This window comes from Rattus rattus, chromosome 6, assembly GCF_011064425.1.
Source record: "Rattus rattus isolate New Zealand chromosome 6, Rrattus_CSIRO_v1, whole genome shotgun sequence".
NCBI lineage: Eukaryota > Metazoa > Chordata > Mammalia > Rodentia > Muridae > Rattus > Rattus rattus.
Window position 1 is genome coordinate 137,986,927 of NC_046159.1, and position 26,435 is coordinate 138,013,361.

The 26,435-nt window shown below is 42.3% G+C and overlaps 1 protein-coding gene across 1 annotated transcript; it reads right to left on the minus strand.

Annotated features, from left to right (window-relative positions):
- Window positions 1-536: 536 nt before the first annotated feature.
- On the minus strand, window positions 537-7,009 carry Steap1 (STEAP family member 1). Its single transcript, XM_032905307.1, has 4 exons — window positions 6,903-7,009; window positions 4,294-4,806; window positions 3,735-3,899; window positions 537-883 (listed from the first exon to the last, which is right to left on the minus strand). The coding sequence occupies exons 1-4, from the start codon at window positions 6,984-6,986 to the stop codon at window positions 626-628; spliced, it is 1,020 nt and encodes a 339-aa protein (XP_032761198.1). The 5' UTR covers window positions 6,987-7,009; the 3' UTR covers window positions 537-625.
- Between the last annotated feature and the right edge of the window lie 19,426 nt (window positions 7,010-26,435).

The following is a 26,435-nucleotide window of genomic DNA, read 5'->3' on the forward strand; positions in this document are numbered from 1 at the left end:
ATGTACATGGTACACATACATACATACATACATACATACATACATACATACATACATACAGGAAAACAGGCAAACACTCAAACACATAACAATAAATATGAACACAGGTGTTAAAGGCTGGGGTTTAAAGGGATTTCTAAATGTATCCTGCTGTGTTTGCTGATAAATCTGATTATTTGGTTTTGTTTAGCCTTTCCCACAGAGAGAATATGCTAAAGACTGGTCGTAAGTCTTTTTTTTTTTTTTTTTAACCAAATCTGTCAGAAAGCATTCAAATTTCAAATGGATCGTATCCACACGCAGATCCATTGAGATTCTGCAGTCAGGCCTGTGAGAGTCATACGGCTCAACAGGTAAAGGTGCTTGCTGCTAAGCCTGACAACATGGGTTCGATCCCTGGGCCTCCCATGTGTTAGAAGAGAACTGACTCCCACAGTGTCTCGCTGACGTCCACTTGTGGACACATGCTGAAACACTTGTGGGCTCGCACACCTACATAGCAAATAAATAAAAGTAGTTGTGGTACAAACTAAAAATGATCCGGAAGTATTCATTTTATTAACAGACACAGGTTTGAAATGTTTATAAGACATCGGTATTAAGCAATTATGTGCAAACAGTAGTTCTACAACCTGCAGGCCATCTCAGTCCTGTTAACTTTGCGGACATCTTCCCAACCACATCTAATCTTCAGTATCTTCTTCCTCAGGCAGGGCAGGCAAAGTACAATTTTACAGATCAGAACAACAGTTGGAAGGAAAACAGCTATCATGAAAGTCGGAGGCATGTACCAGACAAACTGACTGATATCTACCCATTTATTCCAGGCAAAAATCGAAGCGTGTACCGTGCCCAGAAGAAGAGAGACAATTCCCAGTTTGCTCTGCAAAAGAAAACAACGTGACCCTAAGTAAGGGTTGGTTCAGTAACAGTCGACTCCACACCACCCCCATTGGGATTGTTCTGTGGCTTGGAGAGCCTTTCGTTTACCTACAATTACTTTCACGGACATGTTGTCTGATAAATGTCCATTCACGCCTTGCTGTTCCTTTGACAGGCTCTCCTTGCCACATTACCTTCGGGCAACTGCTCTTGTTTCTAAGCTGAGTGGAAAAGCCATTGCCTTCCTTTTAGTTTCAAGGGGTCATGCGCCCCATCGACGCTTTCTGTACCATTCTGTTGAAGACACCATCGTTCTTAAGACCTTTTTATTTTATTACCAGCGATGGGGATCAAAACCGCGGCCACGTGCGTGCTCGCTAGCTAAGCAGTCCACCTTTGATCGACATCTCCAGTCTTATCACAGTATTTGCATTGTGATACGTTGTCTTAGTGATTTTATTTTAACTTTGTTATCAGGCGATGTCTAAAATAGACACTGTTCTATTGCAGGGTCCTTGCAAAAGCAACATAATGATTTGGACATGTTTGGTGCTCAATGAACATCGCTGAATTGATTAAAGAATATTGTAAAAAATATCAGTCTGATCTCAGGGACGTTTATCAACTGATGTTAATTTAATTTTGTAAATGAATATGAAAATATGTGTATATCTATGCACAGAGAGAGAGAGAGAGAGAGAGAGAGAGAGAGAGAGAGAGAGAGAGTGTTTTTCATTACTCAATTTTTAAAATTCTTTAAGCATAAGGTTTTAGTACGGGAGACGAAAGAAGCTGGTGTGGGTTTCTCCCTTCACACAGAATGAAGTCTTCTTGTCACTCTCACTAAGTCTACCACTTTCTTCAGTTATTAAGTCTAAAGTCTTGCCTGATGTTCTAGGCTGGAAAAAAAACACCATACAAAAATCACTGATCCACCAACATATGAGGAAGTCTACTGATGTCACCACTGTTAAGTTGTAGGGGATACTAGAAAAAGTAGGAAAACCTGAGGCCAGTTAAAATATTTGTTTAGTGGTGTCAGGAAATACTTGTTGGTAAATATCTTCCTTCCTGTGTCTGGGGGCTGGCAGAGACAACGGGCAGGAGTGCCTCAAACGGATTCTAGAAAACGACTGGGCATGGATCTGTGGAGTAGAGGGTGGAGTCCTTTTTGCTTATGTCAAGGAGTGGTGTAGCTGAGACAAATGCTCGATGATTTTTAGCTTTTTGAGACTCCTCCACACTGATATCTGGAGTAGTACCACCACCAGTTTGTCATCCCATCAACAGAGAATGAGGGCTTCCCTTTTCTCATATCTGAGGCAGGGTCCTCCCTATGTAGTCCCCACTAGCCTGGAACTCACAATGTAGATTCAGCTGGCCTGGAACTCATAGAGATCTATGCTTAAAAAAATCATGATTCTGATACAATGGGAAAACATTGGGAATCATTTCAATGTCTGCACAAACCAAATCTAGACATGAAGAACTATTTCAACTTGAAACATGTTGACATTAAACAGAGAAAGTGGTTCAGAGAGCTGTTCACCAGCATAAGTTTAAGGCATTCTGACAAGATTCTTCTAGATGCCTTCTGACTTGGATTTACTCTGTTGGGAAATGGTCATGAGCCTGACAAAATAAATATAACTCAATTATTCAGCTGTCCTCTTACGCCTCAACTAGGTGGCTAGAAATGTGGAGGTAAAAAAATGTTAGCAAGCCTCATCTCTGGATGAAGTTTCTAGAAATGCCCTCGATTGTTTGAAGGTTAATTTCCTAACTGGGTATTATGTACTTACAGTCACGCGTTGTACGTAATGGCAGGGTAGGCTTATCAGAGCCCAACAGAAAAGCAACGTGAACAAGAATTTCAGGAGGGAGAGAAGACTCTAATGGCTACCAGCTGAACACGAAAAGGTCTAAGGCAATGGGGCTTCTCAGCCTCGTTAGAATGCTCAGCTCTCTCTCAGAGGAACCTATGGACTTGTGGAAGAGACAGCAGAGGAATGCCTCACTGTGTGGAAATCTCCACATCTACTCACCCATAAAAGTTAAGAGCATGATTCTAATACGTTTTGGCAGATACTTATGACTGAATGAAGTTGAGCTCCTTGGCTGTTGTAACATGGGCCCTTTCTGGTATATTTTTTTTAAATGTGTGCTCCTACCTAGAAGATATGTAAGCTTGTGGCAGGATTCTGAACCCAGAGCTATTTTGAAACTTCAAGTGATCAACGTAAGTTAAGCATAACTTAGAAATACCATCTTGAAAAATTAGATAGAAGAGGCAGGTATGTTCGCTCTTGTCTGTAATTGCAGTACTTGGGAGGCTGACATAGAAGGAAGACTGTCTCACATACCAGACTCACCTAGGCCACATAATAAATTCCAGGCTAGCCTGGGGTAGAAGTTTAAGACTCTGTCAAAAAAAAATTAGGCACCTATAGATAATAAAAATTTTGAATTTTAAGGAAAAATTCATTTTTTCCCCTAGAGAATAGAAAACTGTGCAAGTTCAAAGGCACAACTAAAGTCAAGGGACAGGCAAGCTAATGCTTTGATCTGTGTGCGTGTGGAACTATAAACCATAATCCTAAATATATTTATAGTTATTGATGGGAGCAGCAAATTGTCTACAAAATTTTAAATGTGAGGAACAACATTTTTGTTTTAATAATGTCTTTCACTTATGTCTACAAGTCGTGTTCCATAATTAATAAAAGCATTGCAAAACTCATTACTGAATGGAACAGTATGAGATCTGTCCTACTGGAAAACATTATTTTTATGGGACAGAAAATATATTTAGTATTATAGGCAGACTAGGATTATTTCTATGTATCACTTACCTGAATATAGTGAAATTCTCTCCAGGTTAAAGAGTCGCTCACAGATGGAATAGATGTCACAGCCAAGAGAGCCAAGATGGCCAGTCCCACGATCCCCAGGGACACATAAATCTCCATTCTCCAGACATCATGCTCAATCCAGGCATCTTCTTTGCTTTGTTGAACCTAAGAAAAAGAGGAATGCAAACCACACTTACTAATATGTGCACTTGCTTGATGGCTTACTCAGACAGAGATGTAAAATGCATGGGAACTCTTGTAAATAAGTAGAGAGACTCGGTCCGCCCTCACAAAGCCACACTGTCGGGATGCTATGATTGAACTATGACCCTGCCCGTGCAAAAACACGTCTTCATGCTAAAGGCATTGTTTATTTTCAGTTTAAAAACATTCTTCAATGTAAGGCGACAGGTGCTGATAAAATTATCATAGCGGCTATTAAAAATGCAGAGTAGTTTCTCATGGCGTCGGTGTTGCTGTGACTGCAAGAAGACGGGATTAATTTGTTAGGCAATTTCGACGTTTGAGTTTGTTCGTCTTCGGGGCGTCACCTCCCTACCTGTTTGTAAGCCCAGTTGAGCAGCTTGTATCTGTAGGATCGTCTCATTGGGTACGAGAGACTGTAAATGGCGTGCAGAACTGCAAAGAAGAAGCTGAGGAGCCCAAATTGTTTCCTCGCCAGCATCCATCTGTCTAACCAGGGTGGGAACTTCTTGTACTTGGTCCCATTGCGAAGCTGCACAACTGCCGCTATCTCTCCTGGCAGATAAACCAACGCCAAGAGGGTAATGGAGACCATTGGCAAGACTTTGTTAATGACCAGGATCGGGATCTTATAAAAATACTGTTCGCGGGAAGCGACTAACGGGTAAATGATTTCCCTCAGGAGAGTGTACAGGAAGGTGAGAGACGATAGAATGGCGGCAACTTTAACTGGCAAGCGCCAGTTTGGAAAGAGTTCCTGCGTGTGCTGGAGCTCCGGGGGGCAGTCGAAGGCGTCGACGTGGACCGTGTGCGGCAAAGGCGAGAGCACGGGTCTTTTCAGCATGCTTGTCTCTCCGGTGTCCTTAGTCTATGAGAGAGAGAGAGAGAGAGAGAGAGAGAGAGAGAGAGAGAGAGAGAGAGAGAGAGAGAGAGAGAGAGAACACATCTTAACACTGGACAAAGCAGTGGGATTTCTTTTAATCAATAACTCCCTGCTCCACCATTGTGCTTCTTGGTGACCCGGGCATTCAGAAAGTCGCTCGTGGATACCAGGCAGCTAAAGACAGTATAGTCTATGTAAGGCTGACCAAGGATGCACCCTGATATACTGGTGTTTTCCACTTGCCTATTTATTCCCCTCTTTGTGTTTGAGACAGGCTCTGTAGCCCAGGCAGGCTTTCAACTCCCTATCCTTCTGGGTCTGTGCTGGGATTACCTGCATAAGCTACCAAACTGGGTTCCGTTTCTCTTTAAAACAAAAAGAGACACACGCCGACACACCAGAGCTTACACAGCCCTGCCACTTTCGAAGACTTGAAGTAATGGGATAATCTTTTTTTGTTTGTTTTGTTTCTTGTTTTGCTTTCTGTTTCCGGAGACAGGTTTTCTCAGTGTAGCCCTGGCTATCCTGGAACTGACTCTGGCCTTGAACTCATGGAGAGCTACGTGTGTCTGCCTCCCAAGTGCTTGAATTAAAGGTGTGGACCAGTACCACCAAGAAGAATAATCTTAAGGAGCCAAAACTAAAAACAAAAAAACGTTTGTGAAAGTCCAGTACTCTTTGGCGAACACAGCAAATATGCATATCATAATAGGTGTTCTGTAATATTTCTGTTGGTTCCTGGGCACTTACGTAGAGCAGTAACAGTGAATTTATTAATTCAAATGCAAAGGACCTGAAACAGCAGAGTCAATCCTAGTAGAGAAAAATGTGCATTTCATTATATGTTTGTGGTTTTAACGAGAACGGCAGGGACAACAGGGGGATTCCGAGTAGGGAAAATATGAATTTCATTGTGTAGTGTTGCTCTTTAATTCTATATTTCTAAAGCACATGAATTAATGATCAGAAAGTTTAAGAAAAGCTACTTTAACTAGAGAACTCCCGTAGACACAATCTGCTTCCCGACAAGTTGATACTTTCTCTGTCCACCATGTTTTGCGCTAGTCAGTAATTCCAAAGAAAGCGTGTTGAATAATTTGTTGTTTCTTATCTAGTCTTTGCTTTCACAGCTCCAAGGGAGCTGGAGGAGAAGCTTCCCCTACTTGTCTGCCATTCCTGCTCATCTCACACAGCGCTAATTCACACAGTACCCCACAATTACCAGTGTTTAAGAATGACCTCCCTTGCCATCTGACATCAATCATTCTTCCAGCCAAATGTCTTCCTAATTACGCCTCCCAGAAAGGAAACAGCTCTGCATGTTAGCACAGCCTGAGTGAACGGGCTGAGAACAGTTTTCTGGCTAAAAGTTAGGAGCTTAAAAGTTAGCATGTAAGAGAGCTGAACCGAAAGATGAAAATAATTTTGTTTTATGGGGATATATGCTTGCGATTCTTAGAACTGCACTTTACATATTTTAGAAAGGGTGTTTGGAACCAAAAACCCCTGCCACTTTTTAAACGATGTCGCAAGAAACATTTAATCCTGCTATTGACCAAAAGTGATTCTTTGCACGAAGAAAATTTATTTGGTTAATCAGAGAGTCACCATTTGCTTGGTGGACTCTGTAGTAAGCAGCCACAGTGTCTGTGAAAATGCTTATAAAACCATTATTACACGGGCCATTGTAACTGTTGCTTTTAATCTTAGAAGCACAGGTGTTAGAAAGGACTCGAAGGGCTCTGGAGATGGCCTGGTCCTGTTATTTCACTCTATACAGAAATGCAAGACCCAAGCTTGCATTTCTCAGGGATGTATGGAAGGTTATTCAGCTAAGCCCCGATAATCAGTCAAGTTACCACGATTTATATTCTACAGTGTCAGCGACAGGCACTGAGCACAGAGATCAGAGGACTCAAATAGAGTGAGTTCAACTCTCTTACATGCTAACTTTTAAGCTCATAACTTTTAGCCAGAAAACTGTTCTCAGCCTGTTCACTCAGTTCAACACTAGTAGATTCAGAATACACTTGGAGTATGTATAGATTTTAATTATTAGCTATTGTAGTCATTATTTTTACCGAGTAACTGTCATCTTCCAGGTTCCCCTTAGGCTTCATTTTCCAAAGTTCTTCTGGGTTCGTAATACTTTTACTGATCTCCATGAATGCTGCAAAATATGGCTTCAGCCACCTAGGAAAAGAAAAATGAAGTCTGTTAGACTTGCGATGTTACCGTTTCGTTCTTGTTGTTTTGGTTTTGCTTTTTCTTTTGAGACAGGGCTCCTCTTCTCTGTGTATTCCTGGCTGTCCTGGACCTTGCTCTGTAGGCCAGCCTGGCTTCAAACTCAGAGATCTGCCTGACTCTGCCTCTCAAGTGCTGGGATTAAAGGCATGTGTCGCCATTGTCGAGCTACAATACTTTTGTTTGCTGGAATAATATAAAGAACTATATTTATTCACCTCAGAACTAGGGCAGGAAACTACAATTAAGATTCAAATAGTGAATGCGCTACCCATTCAGAAAGCCTTCAACCAGTACACTAACGTCAAAAGTTAGTTCAACAGATAACCTATTATTTATATGAAACTTGAAGGATTAGCTGTAAGTTTTTTCTTCAGGAAGATTTTGCTCCAGGTTCTCAGCTAGACAAAGCCCTGCTTCCCTTACAGGTAATTGGAATTAGGAGTGTGTTTTTCAGTTTTGAGGAATGATGCCGTCAGAACGGCTTGAGGCAGTCGATAGAGAACTTCAGGAAGATAGGCTTCCCAGGCTTCCAGGGTTAATGATGGAATCTGAAACAATAATGAACTGGTTTGTACATTGAAGCGTTCCTGAAGGTAGTAAACAGAAGGGATACGATTATCAAGGTGAATCCCAATGCTTGCTTCGAGGGCCATAAGGCTGCAACGCCAGAGTGTCCTTTGGACAAGTCCTGTAGGTAAAAATGGCTGCTCATCTATTCCCAATGGGGTATTGATTGTGTTCAGTCACTGACAAGCCCACTTTCTTAGTCAACCCTGTGGAGAAGGAGCTTGTCAAAAAATGTCCCTAAACAAAGAAAATTATTCCTTAACAGCTTCACAGAGCCTAATCTAGTCTTGGCTTTCCTGCAGGACAAACAGGATGTCATATTCTCCATTGTTTTTAATAAGCTCTAAATTCACTTCTAGGAGATTGTACCTCCAATTAAACACACAACAGTGAGGTTGCTGAAAAGTTTTCCAAATACTTGGGATTTTGGACCACCTGTGATGCCTTATTAAGTGGAAAACTATTTTCAGGAGTAGATTATAATTTTTAGAATATTTCCAAGTTTTAAAGGTCAGCCTTTTTCTAACAGCAGTGTTTTTTTTTTCTTTTTCTTACTAAGGCACTCTGAGAATTACAGGATTACCTATCTTGGAACATCCGGGAGGAGACCACAAGTTAAACATCCCTCACGTGAAAACTCGCAAAGTTGAAACGCTCTGAAAAGTGCGAAACTGGAGTCTTGACATGGGAGCACAAGTGAACCTCACGTGAGGGTTTGCACGGAAATTTCAGGCATAGTAAGTATATTCTAATTGTACATTCTTCTAGATGGTGTCTCAGTATACAGTCCTTGCTGACTTGGAACATGCGACGTACTTGTCTCTGCCTCCTGAGTGCTGGGATCATAAGCGCGCATCACCACATCTGACAGTAAGTGGGTTATACGAAATCATCTTGAGGCGAAGTCTATGTACGTGAAGTACACATGAAACTTTCATCTTATTTGCGAGGTATCTTTTTTTTTTTTTTTAACTTGAGTATTTCTTATTTACATTTCGAGTGTTATTCCCTTTCCCGGTTTCCGGGCCAACATCCCCCTAACCCCCTCCCCTTCTAGATGGGTGTTCCCTCCCCATCCTCCCCCATTACCGCCCTCCCCCAACAATCACGTTCACTGGGGTTCAGTCTTAGCTGGGACCAAGGGCTTCCCTTCCACTGGTGCTCTTACTAGGATATTCATTGCTACCTATGCAGTTAGGAGCCCAGGGTTATCCATGTATAGTCTTTGGGTAGTGGCTTAATCCCTGGAAGCTCTGGTTGCTTGGCATTGTTGTTCATATGGGGTCTCAAGCCCCTTCAAGCTCTTCCAGTCCTTTCTATCTGCGAGGTATCTCATTGTGCTTATATAAACCATTATATCTGTACATTACATATGTATATTTTAAAAAGCCTACCACACGGAATATATTTGGCTCTAAGTGTTGTTTTGGAACGCGGGACACACAAAGCTGCCTTTACTGTTTTGATTGGCCCCTGTAGCAGCCATCCTCTGGTTGTAGAAACAGAGAGATGACACAGGCTTGGCCATCCGGAGTTAATTCCTGCGATCACGCTGAGTAGTTTAGGGATGGCAGCCAGATCTAGTTGGCAAGTCACGGTCCTCTTCTGATATCGTCTCCAAGTGGAAGAGAATGAGGAGAAGTCAGGATAGTATAAAGCTACCATGCCACCTCCCTCCCCTTGCGTAAGTCAGAAGATGTCTTCAAAAAGCAAACACAGAAAAGCTAAACAAGAAGAAAAGAAGGACAATGACAAATCCTGCTGGCAATAGTTTAAGCGCCCTAGGCCAGGTTACTTCTCTCTCAACTACATAGTCAATACCTTCCTCCTTTTTGCTTGCTTGTTTGTTTGCTTGGGTTTGAGGTGTGTGTTCACCGTTGACATTTGAAAGAATTCTGGGTAAAGTCTATGCCATTCAACAAGTTCTTAAGAGACCAATGACTACCTAGACAATAGAGAGGAAAAAGAGAACGAGACTTCAAGCCTGCCCGTGAGGGGCATACAGTCTGTCTCCAGAATGCGTTATTCCACGCCATTTGCTGACTTTAACCAATATTATAAAGTGAGCGCGTTGGTATGGAGCATCTAGGAATACAGTATCGTGCATTGCAATAAAGTGTAAGAAGCAGTCTACTAAGCTTAGAGTGTGTTTTAAGTCTGGTGGTTCAAGCTGGTAAAGACAGTGTAAATCTATAGCTGTTCACTGTTCACTCATTAACCACACTGAACAATGATGGCCGACACAGGAAATACGAAGTTAAATGATATGTCTGTTCTCAAAAACCTTTTAGTTTAGGACAGACAAACTCTCCAACAGGAACAGTGCGGTAATACCAAGCATCTTAAAGGAAAATAGTTTACAGACAGATGGTGGTGGCTCTGGAAAGGAGAAATGGATGAGAGCTCTCTTTACTTGCTCACAGACAGCCACTGCATAGAGATTCTGGGTGGAAGGCCAGAGTGGCCCAGAAGAGATGCCCAGCCATTTGTTTGCACGGTACCATGCTGATAAGTCTCTCTAAGGAAAAGAACCCATGTCAGTAAGGGTGATGGTTGACTCCGTGCCCAGAAATCAGGGAAACAAAGTATCAGTTAAATAAAACATGCCCTCTTCCAGCAGACATTAACCAAACATATAATTGAACTTCTACAGGAGAGAAGGCTTCATCAGGTTGCTCGGCAAACCCAGCAGGAAACAGCACAGTGCGGAGATGTCAAGAAGTCCAGGATTTGAACCAACCCTCACCAGCTTTCTTCCCTGTTAAATAGCGATTTCTGTTTTGCTGGATTAGGATGGCTGGCTTGCTGTTCTTGCTAAATATTGACACAGCCCAACAGACTCATGTTTAGGGCCAGGAGTTTAGAATCCAAGAAACCCAATGACTGGAATACATTGTGGGTTGCAGTGCAATGAGGTTTTCAAATGTATTTTTGCTTTGCCACAGTTAATTATTGGAAGAGGGGAAGGTGTTTTTCACAGTGCTGTTTCTTAAAGCATTACTTCTCCAAGTGCTTAACGTTAATATTAAATACATTCCCTTGATTTAATATCGAGATGTTCCACCCCAACGGGACAGCGTAGCCAAATTTGAAGTGTACTCAAACTCTAAGACTACAGATGCCTTTCAGTTGCTTTCACCAGAGTGCCTTATTTAAAAGCTTTGACTATTTTGGAGAAAACCCGAATCGCACCCAAACCTGAAAGAGTAGGACCGGTGTTCCAAGGACTTAACATGAAAAAAATAAAATTCCCCTAACTAGGAAACCAGAAGCCCAAACAGCAGGACGAGTTACCAGCCATTCATCCCCAGCGAGGCAAACTTGCGGAAATTGCCAAGTTGGCAAACTTACCGGCAGAACCCAACTTAACTGCAAAGTTGATCAGCACCCTAAGCTCTAGCTCCAAGAGTACGGAGACCTGCTCTCCGCGGGGCTCGGCGAGACCCGGGAGGGGCCGAAGGGGCGCCTAGAGCTGCGCTGCCCGGAGCACTGCCGCCCACTCTCTCGCCCCTGAGACCCGCCGCACCTCTCCCCGGCCCGCTGCAGATTCCCTAGGGCCCGCAGAAGCGGGGAGCAAGTGGCCTGTAAACGAGACTCGGACTCACCCGTTTCTTCGTGGGACCCGACGGCGAGGGGCTCGCTGCCCGGACTCCCAGTCCCACGCGGAGTCTGAGTTTTCGGTGCGGAGCGCAGCCGCTTCGCAGACCCCGCCCCTTGGCCGCCGTGCGCACAGCGCCCCCTGCCGGCGACCGGCTCCTGCTCACACCTACGGTCGTGAGGGGTGGCGGTGGGAGGGGCGTCTCTGGCGGCGAATCCTTAGCGGTGTAAGGGGACCCGGAGTCACCTGGAGGGCTCACTGGAAACCGACTGACTCCCGGGACCTCCATTCCGGAGCAGGTCTGGAAGAAATCTGCAGTTGTGCATTTCGCCTGTTGCCGGGTGATACTGTAGTGATCCTAGATCACACCCTTGGAGAGCAACTGCTCTGTAGCCAAGACGTCTGCTTTCCGCGGTGTAGCGCTCTTTCAACATAGCAGTTTTCCAGAGAACCTAGCTGTTAGCACAGTCAAAGAAGGAATCTGAGTTTGTGAGTGACTTTTACACCGGATTTTCTCCTTCCCACCTCACCTTCCGATCTCATCTATCAACTACAGCTTCCCGGAACAGTCAAGCATTACGAGCCAAAAAGTTACGCCAATATCTGAAAAATTCAGAAAGATAAAATTTATGTATGTGTGTGTAGGAGGGAATCTACTCCTCCGAAATGGAGGCAAACTCAGTAATTACTGACTGAGATCTCAATTACAGCGTCTCAGAAACTTCATGCAGAGCATTCCCAGAACTAGTGTAAAGGAAAACAAACTTCCGACAGTATTTTCCGATGTTATCCTTTATTCACAGGGTGCCAAACACTGCTTTGTTTTGTTTTATTTATGTATTTATTTATGTATTTATTTATGTATTTATTTATTTATTTATTGAGACAGGGTCTCACCATGAGCTTTGGTTGGCTTGGTACCCGCTATTTATTTATTTATTTATTATTGTTATTGTTATAATTTAGGTATGTGAATAGATATTATGATACACACGTGGAGGTCAGATGAAAACTCGGTGTGGTGGTCACAAAAAGCGAGGGTTGAGAGATTTTAAAATAAACACATAGCTCCGACTTTAGGGACCACCCTCCTTCCACCACGAAGTTCTTCACATTCGACTGACACCAGAAACCGCAGGTAACTCCCAAGGTAGAACTGGGTCTTCACCCTGAGTATTGTTTTTAATGTGACACTGGGCCACAAACTTCCTTTCCTTCTTGCAGAGATCAGCCTGCGTCTGCCTCCTGAGTGCTGGGATTAAAGGGATGTTCTGCACTCCGCTGTTCTGGCGGTCTTTACACTCCATTTGTGTCACTGATTTCCATCAGATAGTGTAAAAGGCCTTTGAAGAGTAAATTACCCTGCGCTGACACCTTGTGGTAGAATAGACTCTTGCAGCTTTTATTTCTAAGGAAGGTAGGAAAATCATTAGAAGGAGAGTTAGAGAAACTTCTGGTTAGTGGGCTAAGGCTCACAACCACAGGAAAAAGGGTTCGGGTCCCAGCACCCAGCTTGTTCCCTTTGCTGGTCAGAATCTTCAGAATAAAGTTGATATACCAGAAGGGTAAATAAATTAGGTACTATAAATAAGGCTGTATGCTCAAACTGGACTCAAATACCCTTTACACATCTATTTATTTATGGTAGGTATGGGGATGAATGTTACTGTATACACGTGGAGGTCAGATGATAGCTCGGTGTGGTGGTCACAAGAAGCGAGGGTTGGGAAGATTTAAAAATAAACACATAGTTCCGACGCCGGGGACCACCGTCCTCCCACCAAGGAGTTCTGCAGATTCAACTCAGACTCCAGAAACTATAAGTCACAAGGTGGACTTAAAACAACTGCCCTTTACTGACTGAGCTGGGTCTCCAACCCGGGTCTACTGATTTGTCTGAGTTAATTTTATATCCAGCCACTTTGCAGAAGGTGTTTATTAGGCTTAATAGTTCTCTGGTTGAACTTTTGGGGTCACATAAGTATACTATCATATTGTCTGCAAATAGTGATATTTTGACTTCTTCCTTTCCAATTTGTATCTCTTTGACCTCCTTTTGTTGTCTGATTGTTCTGGCTAGGACTTCTAGTAGCACATTGAATAAGTAGGGAGAGAGTGGACAACCTTGTCTAGTCCCTGATTTTAGTGGGATTGCTTCAAGTTTCTCTCCTTTTAGTTTGATGTTGACTACTGGTTTGATGTATATTGCTTTTATTATGTTTAGGTATGGGCCTTGAATTCCTGATCATACCAAGACTTTTAATAAAAAGCTGTGTTGAATTGTGTCAAATGCTATCTTGGCATCCAATGAAATGATCATGTGGGTTTTTTCTTTGAGTTTGTTTATATAGTGGATTATATTGATGGTTTTCTGTATATTGAACCATCGCTACACCCCTGGGATGAAGCCTACTTGATCATGATGGATGTTTGTTTTGTTGTGTACTTGTGTTTGGTTTGGGAGAATTTTATTGAGTATTTTCGTGTCGATATTCATAAGGGAAATTGGTCTGAAGTTCTCTTTCTTTGTTGGGTCTTTGTTGTAGTTTAGGTATAAGAGTAATTGTGGCTTCATAGAGGAATTTGGAAGTGCTCCATCTGTTTCAATTTTGTGGAATAGTTTGGACAGTATTGGTATTAGGTCTTCTATGAAGGTCTGATAGAATTCTCCACTAAACCCATCTGGTCCTGGGCTGTTTTTGGCTGGGAGACTTTTAATGACTGCTTCTATTTCTTTAGAAGTTATGGTGCTGTTTAGATGGTTTATCTGATCCTGATTTAACTTTGATACCTGGTACCTGTCTAGAAAACTGTCCATTCCATCCTGATTTTCCAATTTTGTTGAATATAGGCTTTTGTAGTTGCATCTGATGATTTTTTGAATTTCCTTAGAGTCTGTTGTTATGTCTTTCTTTTTATTTCTGATTTTGTTAATTTGGATACTCTCTCTCTCTCTCTCTGTGTGCCTCTCTCTGGTTAGTCTGGCTAAGGGTTTATCTATCTCGCTGATTTTTCAAATAACCTGCTTCTGATTTTGTTGGTTCTTTGTATAGTTCTTTTTTTTCCACTTGGTTGATTTCAGCCCTGAGTTTGATTATTTCCTGCTGTCTACTCCTCTTGGATGTATTTGTGTCTTTTTGTTCTAGAGGTTTTAGGTGTGTTGTCATGCTACTAGTAGGCTCTCTCCTGTTTCCTTTTGGAGGCACTCAGAGCTATGAGCTTTCTTCTTAGCACTGCATTCATTGTGTCTCATAAGTTTGGGTATATTGTGCCTTCATTTTCATTAAATTTTAAAAGTTATTTATTATCTTTATTTTTTTATTGACTAAGTTATCACTGAGTAGAGCATTGTTCAGCTTTCATGGGTCTGTGTGCTTTCAGTCATTTTTGTTATTGAAGACCAGCTTTAGTCCACGGTGATCTGATAGGATGCATGGGATTATTTCCATCTTTTTTGTATTTGTTGTGGTTTGTTTTTTGGCCACATAATGTCAATTTTGGAGAAGGTACCATGAGAAGGTATATTCTTTTGTTTTAGGATGAAAGGTTCTATAGATATCTGTTAAATATATTTGTTTCATAACTTCTATGAGTTTCTTTGTGCCTCTGTTTAGTTTCTGTTTCCATAATCTGTCCATTGCAGAGAGTGGGGTGTTATTATTGTGTGAAGTGCAATGTGTGCTTTGAGCTTTAGTAAGGTTTCTTTTATGAATGTGGTACCCTTGCATTTGGAGCATAGATATTCATGATTGAGAGTTCATCTTGGTGGATTTTTCCTTTGATGAACATGAAATGTCCTTCCATATCTTTTGATAACTTTTGGTTGAAAGTCGATTTTATTTGATATTAGAATGTCTACTCCAGCTTGTTTCTTGGGACCATGTGCTTGGAAAATTGTTTTCCAGCCTTTCACTCTGAGGTAGTGTGTGTCTCTGTCACTGAGGTGTGTTTCTTTTATGCAGCAAAATGCTGAGTGCCTTTTATGTGTCCAGTCTCTTAGTCTATGTCTTTTTACTGGGGAATTGAGTCCATTGATATTAAGAGATATTAAGGAATAGTGATTGCGTGTTCCTGTTATTTTTGTGGTTAATGTGGAATTATGTTTGTTTGGGTCTCTTCTTTTGGGTTTGTTGCAAGAAGATTACTTTCTTGCTCTTTCTAGTGTGTAGTTTCCCTCCTTGTATTTCAGTTTTCCATCTACTATCCTTTGTAGGACTGAATTTGTAGCAAGATATTGTGTAAATTTGGCTTTTCCGTGGAATATCTTTTTTTTCTCCATCTATGGTAATTGAGAGTTTTGCTGGATATAATAGCCTAGGCTGGCATTTGTGTTCTCTTCGGGTCTGTATAACATCAGCCCTGGTTCTTCTGGTTTTCATAGTCTCTGGTATGAAGTTTGGTGTAATTCTGATATGTCTGCCTTTATATGTTATTTGACATTTTCCCTTTACTGCTTTTAATATTCTTTCTTTGATTTGTGCATTTGGTGTTTTGACTAGTATGTGACAGGAGGAAGTTCTTTTCTGGTCCAATCTATTTGGAGTTCTGTAGGCTTCTTGTATGTTTATGGGCATCTCTTTCTTTAGGTTAGGGAAGTTTTCTTCTATGATTTTGTTGAAGCTATTTCCTGGCCCTTTGAGTTGGGAGTCTTCAGTCTCTTCTATACCTATTATCTTTAGGTTTGATCTTCTGATTGTGTCCTGGATGTTTTAGGTTAATTTTTTTTTGCATTTTGCATTTCTTTGATGGTTGTGTGAATGCTTTTTATGGTATCTTGTGCCTATGATATTCTCTCTTCTATCTCTTGTATTCTGTTGATGACGCTTGCGTCTATGACCCCTGATTTCTTTCATAGGTTTTCTTTCCCCACGACTGTCTCCCTTTGTGATTTCTTTATTTTTTCTATTACTATTTTTAGTTCCTGGATTCTTTCACCTGTTTGGTTGTGTTTTCCTGAAATTTTTTTAGAGATTTTTGTGTTTCTTCTTTAAACGCTTTTACGTGTTTACCTGTGTTGTCTTGTATTTCTTTAAGGGAGTTATTTATGTCCTCAAAGCCCTCTATCATCATCATGAGATGTGATTTTAAATCCAAATCTTGCTTTTCTCATGTGTTGGGCTATCCAGTATTTGCTTTGATGGGAGAACTGGGCTCTGATGATGCCATGTAGTCTTGGTTTCTGTTGCTTAGGTTTCTGTGCTTGCTTCTTGCCATCGTCTGTCTCTGGTATTAGCTTGTTTTGCTGTCTCTGACAGTGGCTTGACCGTCCTGTATGCCTGTTTATCAGCACTCCTGGAGACAGACTTTCTTCCAGCAGAATCTGTGTGCACAGAGCTATGTCACAGGGTCAGCTCCAGGGGCAGGTGGAACTTGAAGGATCCTGTTCCAGAGCGCTCCTCAGTTCCTGTGTCCAAAGAGTTCCAGTCAGGTTCTGCTTGGGCCAGGAACGTGAGCAGAGGTGGTGGTCTTCCCTGTGTTCTCAGGATTGCCTGCGCTTCTGAGAGTTCAGCTCTCTTCTCAGGGGATTTGGGTACAGAGAGCTGTTGAACCTGGTCAGTTCTGGGTGCAGCGGGAAACTGGAAGGATCCTTTCCCTGACTGCTCCTAGGTTTCTATGTCCAGAGGGTTCCAGGCAGGTTCTCTTGGGCCACGAGCATGAGCAGAAGTGCTTGCTCCCCCAACTCTCAGGATTGTCTGCACTTCTGAGAGTCCAGCTCTCTTCCCCAAGGGATCTTGGTACAGAGAGCCATGGAACTGGGTCAGCTCTGGGCACAAGTGGAAACTGGAAACAAGTTTGAATTTTCCATCAGCTTCATTATACTGCTTTGAGAGCCATTTGAAATGTGGGTTTATGCTGAGCATACTGAGGACAAACCCCTCTGCCTCCTTTAGAGATAGTCGCCAATGATCATCTGTATGTATGTATTTACAAATATATGGGGAATGAACACGTGACTAGGAGCTATGGCCAAACACAGGACAGACTTTTGTTAAAGAGAAGAGGAAATGGAGGCAAATCCGCTTCTCCATCTTTCCTTACCTTACCTTACCTTGATAGAAAGCACAACTGATGCTGTGCACTGAGGAAGAACTGGGGAAAGACAGACAGAGCAGTCACCTTGGTCTTCCAGTAAGTAAGAAAGGGTAGGGAAAGAGAAAGGAGATAGTTGGGGCACCAACGGACTAACAGACTGAAGGATAGGAACACAATGAGATAGGCATTCAAGATGGCAGCAAAATAGAAAAACTAAGGTGGACAGTGAAGAAATGTGAATATATGTGAGGTAAAGCCTTGCACAGCACAACGGTGATCTTTGAGCAGAAGTTGGGACACCTGTATCTCAGGGATTAGAAGAAAGAAGAGAAATTTAAACCGAGATGGACATCGACGACTGAGTTCAGAACTCAGGAGACCAAGGCTGTTTGCCTGAAATTACCCCAAACTAAAGATTTGCCTCCTGCCTTTAATGAATACCATTTATATGAATGAACTGAAGAGGCAGGGATTATGATCGGTTGAACTCACCAGAAATAATGACAAGCATTAGGTAATAGGAAAAGGATGGAGGGGTCCAAGATTCAGAGAAGAGATAGTTTTATAACTTGGAATTTATCTGGTTTAGAAATAACAACGGAGAGGAGATATGTTGAACCTCCCACGAGCGAACATTTCTCTCCTTACCAAATCAGGAGAACAAAGGCAGTATTTGCGCTGAGGTGTTAGTATTCTAAATACTGTACGGGTCTTCCCCCAGATCTACTGTGTGTGTGGGCCAAGCACTGGCTGTGGCCTTTCACACTTCCGGAGGATTTCACGTGGGTAAGCATCTTCAGGGCTGGCCCTTTTCATATCTCGAGACCTTCAGAAAGATCATGATTTACTGTGGCTGGGGATCCCAAAGTTTTTATTGTATTGAGTTCTTGTATGCAGCCTTTGCTACAGATCTCTCTTCAATTCACTTAAAAAATTCCTGTTAGTGTCTCAAAAGCCACCGTTTCTATGTACTGCACCTGCGAATATCTCTTGCAGGTCTCTGACCCTGAAGAACCCAGTAGATCTGTGTGTACAGGAAGACAGGTTAGTTTGTGTAACTCAGTAAAAGTGGCACAGAGACATGTTTTTTGGAAACAGCAAACTCTGTGCTCTGTTTCCATCTGAGAGAGGGTAGTGTCTTTTCCCAATCTCTAACCATGGAACCCACTTCTGCTCTTTGGTTGATCCTGATTCGGCCGTCGGCTGTTGCGCTGTGTGACCACAAGGTGGCGCCAGAGGCTTTGTAGTGAAAAATTAACCATGTCTGGTCTCTGGTGTGGCTGTGTTTTGGGCTATACTGTTTTAATAAATGTTCTCGAATTCACTGTAAAAACCGAAGTTTGACATTTGTTGTGGTCGGGTTGATATTGTGGGTATTTAATGATATGCCGTGTTTAGAATAAGCATTAAGCTTTTCATATTTAGGATACTTTCTATGTCCCTCCCTCCCTCCCTCCCTCTTCCCCCCCCTCTCTCTATCTATCTATATATATCTATATATATCTATATATATAGATATATATAACTGTAGCTTATATTTATTTAACGTCTCACCATTTCAAATAGATCGTTTTATTTAATCTTCATTGAAAAAGGCAAATGAATCTTGAAAATAATTACTTTCATCATCTTAATAATGAGCAAATTGAGAATTGCAGAGAGTAAATAGCTGCTTCAGGACGCTAAACATTTCTACTGATCCTGCCAAACATCACACTTGTTACAGTTCTTGTAACTTTCACAATAGCTATATTGCTTCTAGTTATTTATCTTTTCAAAAAATATTTTCAGTTTTGCTTTATCATAGTTTTGTCCTCTGCATGTGCATCTGTGTACCATTTGTATGCCTGGTACCCTCAGAATACAGAAGATCATGCAGTGCTCTTAACTGCTGCTTTTAAACACAATTAAGGGCTGGAGAGATAGCTGAGTGATTAAGAACACTATTAGGATGGTCTTGTTGGACATCAGTGGGAGGAGAGGCCCTTGGTCCTAGGAAGGCTGGATGCCCCAGTGTATGGGAATGCCAGGGTGGGGAGGCAGGAGTGGGTGGGTAGGGGTGCACCCTCATAGAAGCCGGGGGGGGGAGGGGGGATGGGATAGGGGTTTTGCAGAGGGGAACCTGGAAAGGGAATAACATTTGAAATGTAAATAAACTAAGCAATTAAACAAAACAAAACGAAACAAAAACAAAAATAAAAACAAAAAAACCCCACCATTTCTCTCGCAGAAAATCTGTCTTCAGTTCCTAGCATCAACACTAGGTGGCTCACAAATACCAAAGGTTCTGGCCTCCTCTTTTAGCCTTCACAAGTACCTGCACATACATGGGGATTAAATCTCTGTGATCAAAACGTGGTGACGGTATATGGCCTGCTAACGATCAGTGTTTGTGAGTGCAGAAATCGCGTCTCTGGTTCGGATAAACATATTGTGCAAAGACACTAATTACCACTAAAATACCCTGTGATCCACGTAGGTTGTAGGAAGGCAAGGCGGAAGGAAGCATTCCCCGAGAGACTGGACGGGTTCAAGAACTATGAACGGCAGCAGTGTACTCTGGGATGTTTACTCCTGTGATCTTTTTGTCCTTGTCACCATGGCCATGGACTTCAGGAAAGGAGTTTAATGATTGTTCTGTTTATACACTGGAGTATTGAAGTCATAGACGGGATGAAAAAACTATCTTTCTGTGTTGCGTGCTCACGAGATGTAAAATGAGAAAGCGCTTTCATGCATATCCTACAACAATTGTCAGGATTCGGTAAACTCAATTTTTGCGTAGTGTTGGACACAGAAAACATCCGCTGTACCTTCATTATGATTGTTGAAACATGGTGGATAGTATGGCATAGTGAAGAAATTGGCAGAAAAATGAAGTGCAGGTTGTGGGTAAGACCCTTGTGTACCAAGAGAATGTAAGGCAGAAGAGGGGTCTCTTTTAACCGAAACCATCTAGGAAAGGCTGTTTGCTCCTTGTTTGCAACCAGCCACAGAGACATAGAATTTCTAGCTGTCTTAGAGATTATCTAGTTTAGCTCTGTTGTAGCAGAGAAATAGTCTCTGGAGCAAATGACAGCTCTAGGTGTAGACTTGTGACTTGGGGTCTAGCTTCTGTTAACTACTATTCCCACTGATCCCCGTGAATCGCAGACTTGCAGTTGGAACAGAGATAGATTTTTGTCTGTATGATATGAGCCCACTTTAGAGTTCTGAGTTGCCGAAACAAATGCCATATGGAACCAAAGGAGGGCAAGGCACTATAACTTTAAATCAATGTACACAGAGACTTACTTTTCCTTGACATAGCGTCCTCAAGTTCACAGTGCACTCAACATGTCTCTTTCTAGAAAGGCTTCACATAACGCGGTTTCCCCCATTAGCAGAGAAATACGGCTTCCCCTTTTCTGCGAATTCCTCAAGATGCTTTCTATTATCTTTACCTTATTGAGACTTATTTCTCAGTAAGCTCCCAAGTAAGAGCAGCATAACTTGATTTTATGAGCTAATATATTTCCAATGCTTTTAGAACCTATCTCAGGCTTGCTTATGAATGCATATCAGCGTCTGTCTTTTATATACATGGCTATCGGACAAATGCAAGAAATCGGCAGTCCACTGGACAGTTTCTTAAGTTTCAGAGGCTGCCAACCAGCTAGTTTCCGTCCTGGTTTAACTTCAGCTGTTCATTTGACACAATCTCAGTGGGAGTCCCAACCGAGGATTTGTATAGATCAGAATGGCCCGTGACCACGTCCGTGAGGGGTGGTCTTGGTTGACGTGGGAGGGTCCCACCCAGTGTGACAGGCACCATCCTCACGCAGGAGGGTCTAGACTCTTTAAGGAAGCCAGTCAAGGTGAGAGCCAGGGAGCAAGTCAGCAAGCAGCACTCTCCATGCTTTCTCCTCTGCTGGGCAGGGAGAGCGTTCCTGTTCTGACTTCCTTCAAGAATGGACTGTGACCTGAGAAGTGCAAGTCAAATAAACTGTTTTCTCCCCAGAAAAGGAATCTAAAATACTTCCTTTATAGATTATATTTAAAAGTTAGTTTGTATTCTGGGTATGGATTGGTTCTGCCATTTTTTTGGGGGGTTCACTCCGTTTTAAGTTTTTTTTTTCTCTTCCTATTCTTTATCTCAGCATTCAAATAAATATCTTAAAAATAATAGCCTGCTTCCTACTTCATTCCATACAAATGGATAGGAGTCAAGGGGAAACTGGAGCTGTAACAACACTGGGTTTAAAAGTACTTTTATTTTACAAAGTAAACATTTAGTCAGTGAATCATGGAAATTGTGGAGAAGAAAGAACGATTTCCTTCCACCAACTGGGACATAACCTGCCGAGAATTCTGTGTACGTTTCCCAGGAAAGACAGATTTTGGTCTTCATGGCTGGGATTATGTAAGGCACCTCCACACTTTGCCATGTAATCATCCCCCAATACCCTGAATCTCAAGGTCACACCTTAGTAAAGGTGGCGTGGTTTAATGGGAAACAATGGAGCTGTGAGAACAGGGCTGAGCACAGAACACAGAGATGCTCATTTTTCTCTGCCCATCAGCTGTGTATCAGGGATTTCGATGACAGGGTTTTAGAGATCTGAAAGCGTTCGGGATAGGTGAAGTCGAGAGATAGGTTGCAAAGTAGAAAGGGGAAAGAAGATATTAGCTCCCTGGGGCTGGGGAGGTAGCTTGGTTGGTAAAGGTGCTTTTCCTGCAAGGATGAGGATTTAAATTCAATTTCTAGAATGGGGAGGACACACATCCAGCTAAGTGTGGTTTTAATTCCAACAGGTAGATGCCGGGGGCCCATTGACCAGCTAACATGGTCTGCTTTGTAGGTCCTGGGCCAGTGAAGAGGCTGTCCCTCCCCACTCCCCCAAGAGTGGAAGTGCCCGAGGAATGACAGTTGAGGTTGCCCTCTGACCTTCACAGGTCACATGTACCCCACGGCACACGCTTACATGCATAACTCAAAGGCAGTGCTTGGATAGGGCTGAGATGAGGCCGAGTGTGTTGATGCACTGAGTTTGAAACTCATCCCAATGAAACAGCCATTTTCTTCAGGGCTGCCTTTAATCCCCCCCCCGCTTTGTGACTTTTTTTTTTTTTTTTTTTTGGTCACTTCAAAGAATTCTTCAGAAAAATGTCTTAGCCCTCATAGCATACCCTCTCAAGGGATTGCTGGTCTAAGGCAATGTCACCTTTAACTCATAACAAATTGCTTCTTTAAAAAAATTTTAAATTTGCGTATTATACCCCAACCATAGTTTCTTGCTTCCTCCTCTCTTCCCAGTCCTTCCCCCAGAATCTCCCTTTTCTCCCCAGGTCACCCCACCTCCATTTCCCTTCAGTAAAGGGCAGGCCTCCCAGGGGTATCAACCAAGCTTAGCATATGAAGTTGCAATGAGACTAGGCACCTCCCTTTGTATCAAGACTGGGATTAGACAACCCAGTAGGGGGAAAAGGGTTCCAAAAGCAGGCAAAAGACTTGGAGACAGACTCCCACCTCCCACTGCAAGGAGTCCCACAAGAAGGCCAAACTACACAACTATAACGTAAAACAGAAGGCCCAGGTCAGACCCATGCAGTCTGCTTGGTTCAGTCTCTATGAGACTGCGTGAGGCCAGGTTAGCTGATTCTGAGGGTTTTCTTGTGGTGCCCTTGAGCCCTTTGGCTCCTATATTTCTTTCTTTCTCCTTCTCTTCCACAGGATTCCCTGAGCTCTGCCTAATGTTTGGGCTTTTGTCTCTGCATCTGTTTCCATCAGTTGTTGGATGAAGTCTCCCTGACGGTGATTATGCACGGTTCTTGTCTACAAGTATAGCAGACTATCATCAGGAATTACTTCATTGACTGTTTTGCCAGTGCTGTATGGTACTATCCTAGGTCTCTGGGCTATGCAGACTCTGGTTGTTGGCTCTCCAGGCAATGTCAGGGCTGGGTTCCCTCTTGTGGGTCTCAAGTTGGGTCAGTCATCGGTCAGCCACTCCCACAATTTCTGCACCACTTAGCCCAGTACATCTTGCAGGAGGGACAAATTACAGATGGAAGGTTTTGTGACTGTGCTGGCGTCACTACCCCTCCACTAGAAGTCTTGCCTGGTGACAGGAGATGGCCATTGCTAGGAGTCTTAGCTAGCAACACCCTCATAGAGTCCTGGGAGTTTCCATTACATTAGTTTCTGCTTCACCCCCTAAATGAGCCCCAATTCTGGTTGTATCTCCCAGTATTCTCTCCCCCTCTCATAGTCATACCTTGTGTCTCCTGTTCCCACCCTCACCCACCCCAAATCCACTTCAGGGGTTACAGGTCTATTTAAATTGTTTATCTGATCTTGATTTAACTTTAGTTAGTTGTATCTATCAACACACATGCCCACTTCTTTTAGTCTTGAAATATGACCTAATGAGTCTGTGGATCTCCTTGGTGTTTGTGATGTCTCTGCCTTTGATTTCTGTTTTTGTTAATTTCTGTATTTGCTCTCAGTCCTTGAGTTAGTCTGGATAGGGGTTTCTCTAGTCTATCTTGTTAATTTTCTCAAACTCGTTGTTTCCTTGACTCTTTGTATTGTCTCCTTTGTTTTTCTTTTATTGATTTCAGCCCCAAGTTGATTATTTCCTGCCGCCTACTCCTCTTGGATATAATTGTTCCTTTTTGTTCTATGGCTTTCAGGTGTGCTGTTGATAAGTTGCTAGTATGAGATCTCTCTAATTTATTTATGAAGGCACTTAGAGCTATGAACTTTCATGTTAGCACCATTTTCACTGTGCCCATAAGTTTGGATATGCTGTGCATTCATTTTCACTGAATTCTACGAAGACTTTAATTTCTTTCTTTTTGCCTTGACCCAGTAGTGATTCAGTAGGGACTAGTTCAGTTTCTGTGAGTTTATTGGCTTTCTGTTGTTTCTGCTGTTGAAATCCCGTTTAAGTCCTTGGTTATCTGGTAGGATAGAGGGACATATTTCAGTTTTCTTGTCTCTGTTGAGACTCCTTGAGTCTGTAACCCTTTTCTAATCCTTTACTCTGAGGTAATGTCTATCTTTAATTTTGAAGTTTTTCTTGTATGCTGCAGAAGGATGGATCTAGTTTTTCCATTCATTATTAGCCTGTGTGTTTTTATTGAATTGAGGCCATGTTTACATTGAGATATTTAATGACCAATGATTGCTAATACCTGTTATTTTGATGGTGATTGTGGTGGTTGTGTGTGTGTGTGTTTGTGCTTACACTTCCTCTCTTTTGGTTTTCTTGCTATGAGATCATTTATTTCCCGTGTTCTCACGGTATAGGTAGCCTCCTTGGGTACCTATAGGTAGTCTGTCTTCTAGTACCTTCTGTAGGATGGGATTCATGGATGGATACTGTTTAAATTTGATTCTATCTTGGAATATCTTGTTTTCTCCATCTATGGCTATTGAAAGTTTTGCTGGGTATACCATTCTGGGCTGATATCTGTGGTCTTTTAGAGTCTGCAAGACATTTGCCCAGGCCCTTCTCTTGTTACAGTCTCCAAGTCAGGAGAATTCTAATATGTCCTCCTTTCTATGTTACTTGACCGTTTTCCCTGTCAGCTTTTAATATCCTCTTTTTGTTCTCTATATTTAGTGTTTTGATTATTATATTCTGCAGGGACTTCCCTTTCTGACCCTTTCTATTTGGTGTTCTGTAAGCTTCTTGTACCTTTATAAATTTTCTTCAATGATTTTGTTGAAAACATTTTCTGGAGGGCTAGAGAGATGGCTCAGTGGTTAAGAGCACAGGTTGCTCTTCCAGAGGTCCTGAGTTCAATTCCCAGCATCCACATTCTGGCTCACAACCATCTATAATGGGATCTTTTCTACAAGCACACATGCAAATTGAGCACTCATATACATAAATAAATAAAAACTTAAAGAATATTTTCTGGGTCTTTGAGCTGGGATTCTTCTCCTTATAAAATTTCTATTATTCTTAGGTTTGGTCTTTTTATAGTGTCTCAGATTTCTTGTATGTTTTATTTCAGGAATTTTTTTGGATTTAACATTTTCTTTGACTATGTATCTATTTCTTCTACTGTATCTTCTATACCTGAGATTTTGTCTTCCATGTCTTGTATTCTGGTGGTGGTTGTTGTGTCTGCACTTCCTTCCTGATGCTTACCTAGATTTTCCATCTCCAGGTTTCTCTTAGTTTGTCATTCCTTTGATTGCTTTTTTCTTTTTTCTCATTTTCAGGTCCTGAGCAGTTTAATTCATTTTCTTTACCTGTTTTTTATTTCTTTCTCTGATTTCTTGGATTTCTTGAAGGGATTATTCATTTCCTGTCTTTGTTTGCGATTTTTCTGTATTTCTTTAAGGTTATTGGTTTCCACTTTAAGGACCTCCATCATTTTCATAAAACTGGTTTTAAGGTTGTTTTTTTGCTTCACTATGTTAAGATATCCAGGGGTTGCTGTAGTAGGGAAGCTGGGCCCTCGTGGTACCACACTGCTCTGGCTCTGGTTGATGGTGTTCTTACGCTGGCTTCTTAGCCATCTGGGTTTGGGGTCATTACAGGTTTAGGTGCTAATTTTTGACTTTATATTTGCTGGATGAATTTCCTCCCCTCTGTTTCCTCTCTGATCTTCTGACCTGAGGAGTCTGTGGTTCTGGTGAAAGGTGAGTCCTCATGTCCAGTAGAGTGTCTTCCCTGGATTCTGGTGGCCTGCATGACCTCTAGAGTTTTGGGTGTTTGTGTGGCCTCCGTCGTTCCAAGTCCTGGCATGGCCTCTGGTAGAGCAAGAGGCTTCTGAGGTCCTCGGACACTTGTCTCTGGGGTTCCAGGTACAAGATAGACCTTTGGCAGGGCAGGTGGCTTCTGCCAGAGTTCTGGGCCCAGATATGGAGGAAGTGCTGTAGGGGAAAGCCAGGCAGTGTTGGTAGGCTTGTGGGGAAGGTCTTGCTTTGGGTTCGCGGTACTACTGTGCTCTCCTGTAGGGCCGGGGTGTCTGCTAGAGTTCTGGGCTGGGATATGGAGATGAGGGTAGGTAGTGATGTTGGTGAAAGCTGGAAGGGCTTTGAGGAAGCTTTGGATGTTTTCCAGCAGGGTCTTATCTGGAGTTCTTTGTACAGTGTGGTCTCTGACAGAACAGTGGGCTTCTTCCGAAGTTGTGAGCTGGGATCAGAAAACTGTTTTTTTTTTTTTTT

What these genes read in the sequence shown, in the direction of transcription:
- Steap1 (XM_032905307.1), bottom strand. Translation starts at nt 6,986, where the DNA reads ATGGAGATCAGTAAAAGTATTACGAACCCAGAAGAACTTTGGAAAATG. An exon ending in TGGAAGATGACAGTTACTCG is followed by an intron (nt 4,807 to 6,902) that starts GTAAAAATAATG and finishes TCTCTCTCATAG; the next exon opens with ACTAAGGACACCGGAGAGAC. An exon ending in GAGAATTTCACTATATTCAG is followed by an intron (nt 884 to 3,734) that starts GTAAGTGATACA and finishes TTTCTTTTGCAG; the next exon opens with AGCAAACTGGGAATTGTCTC.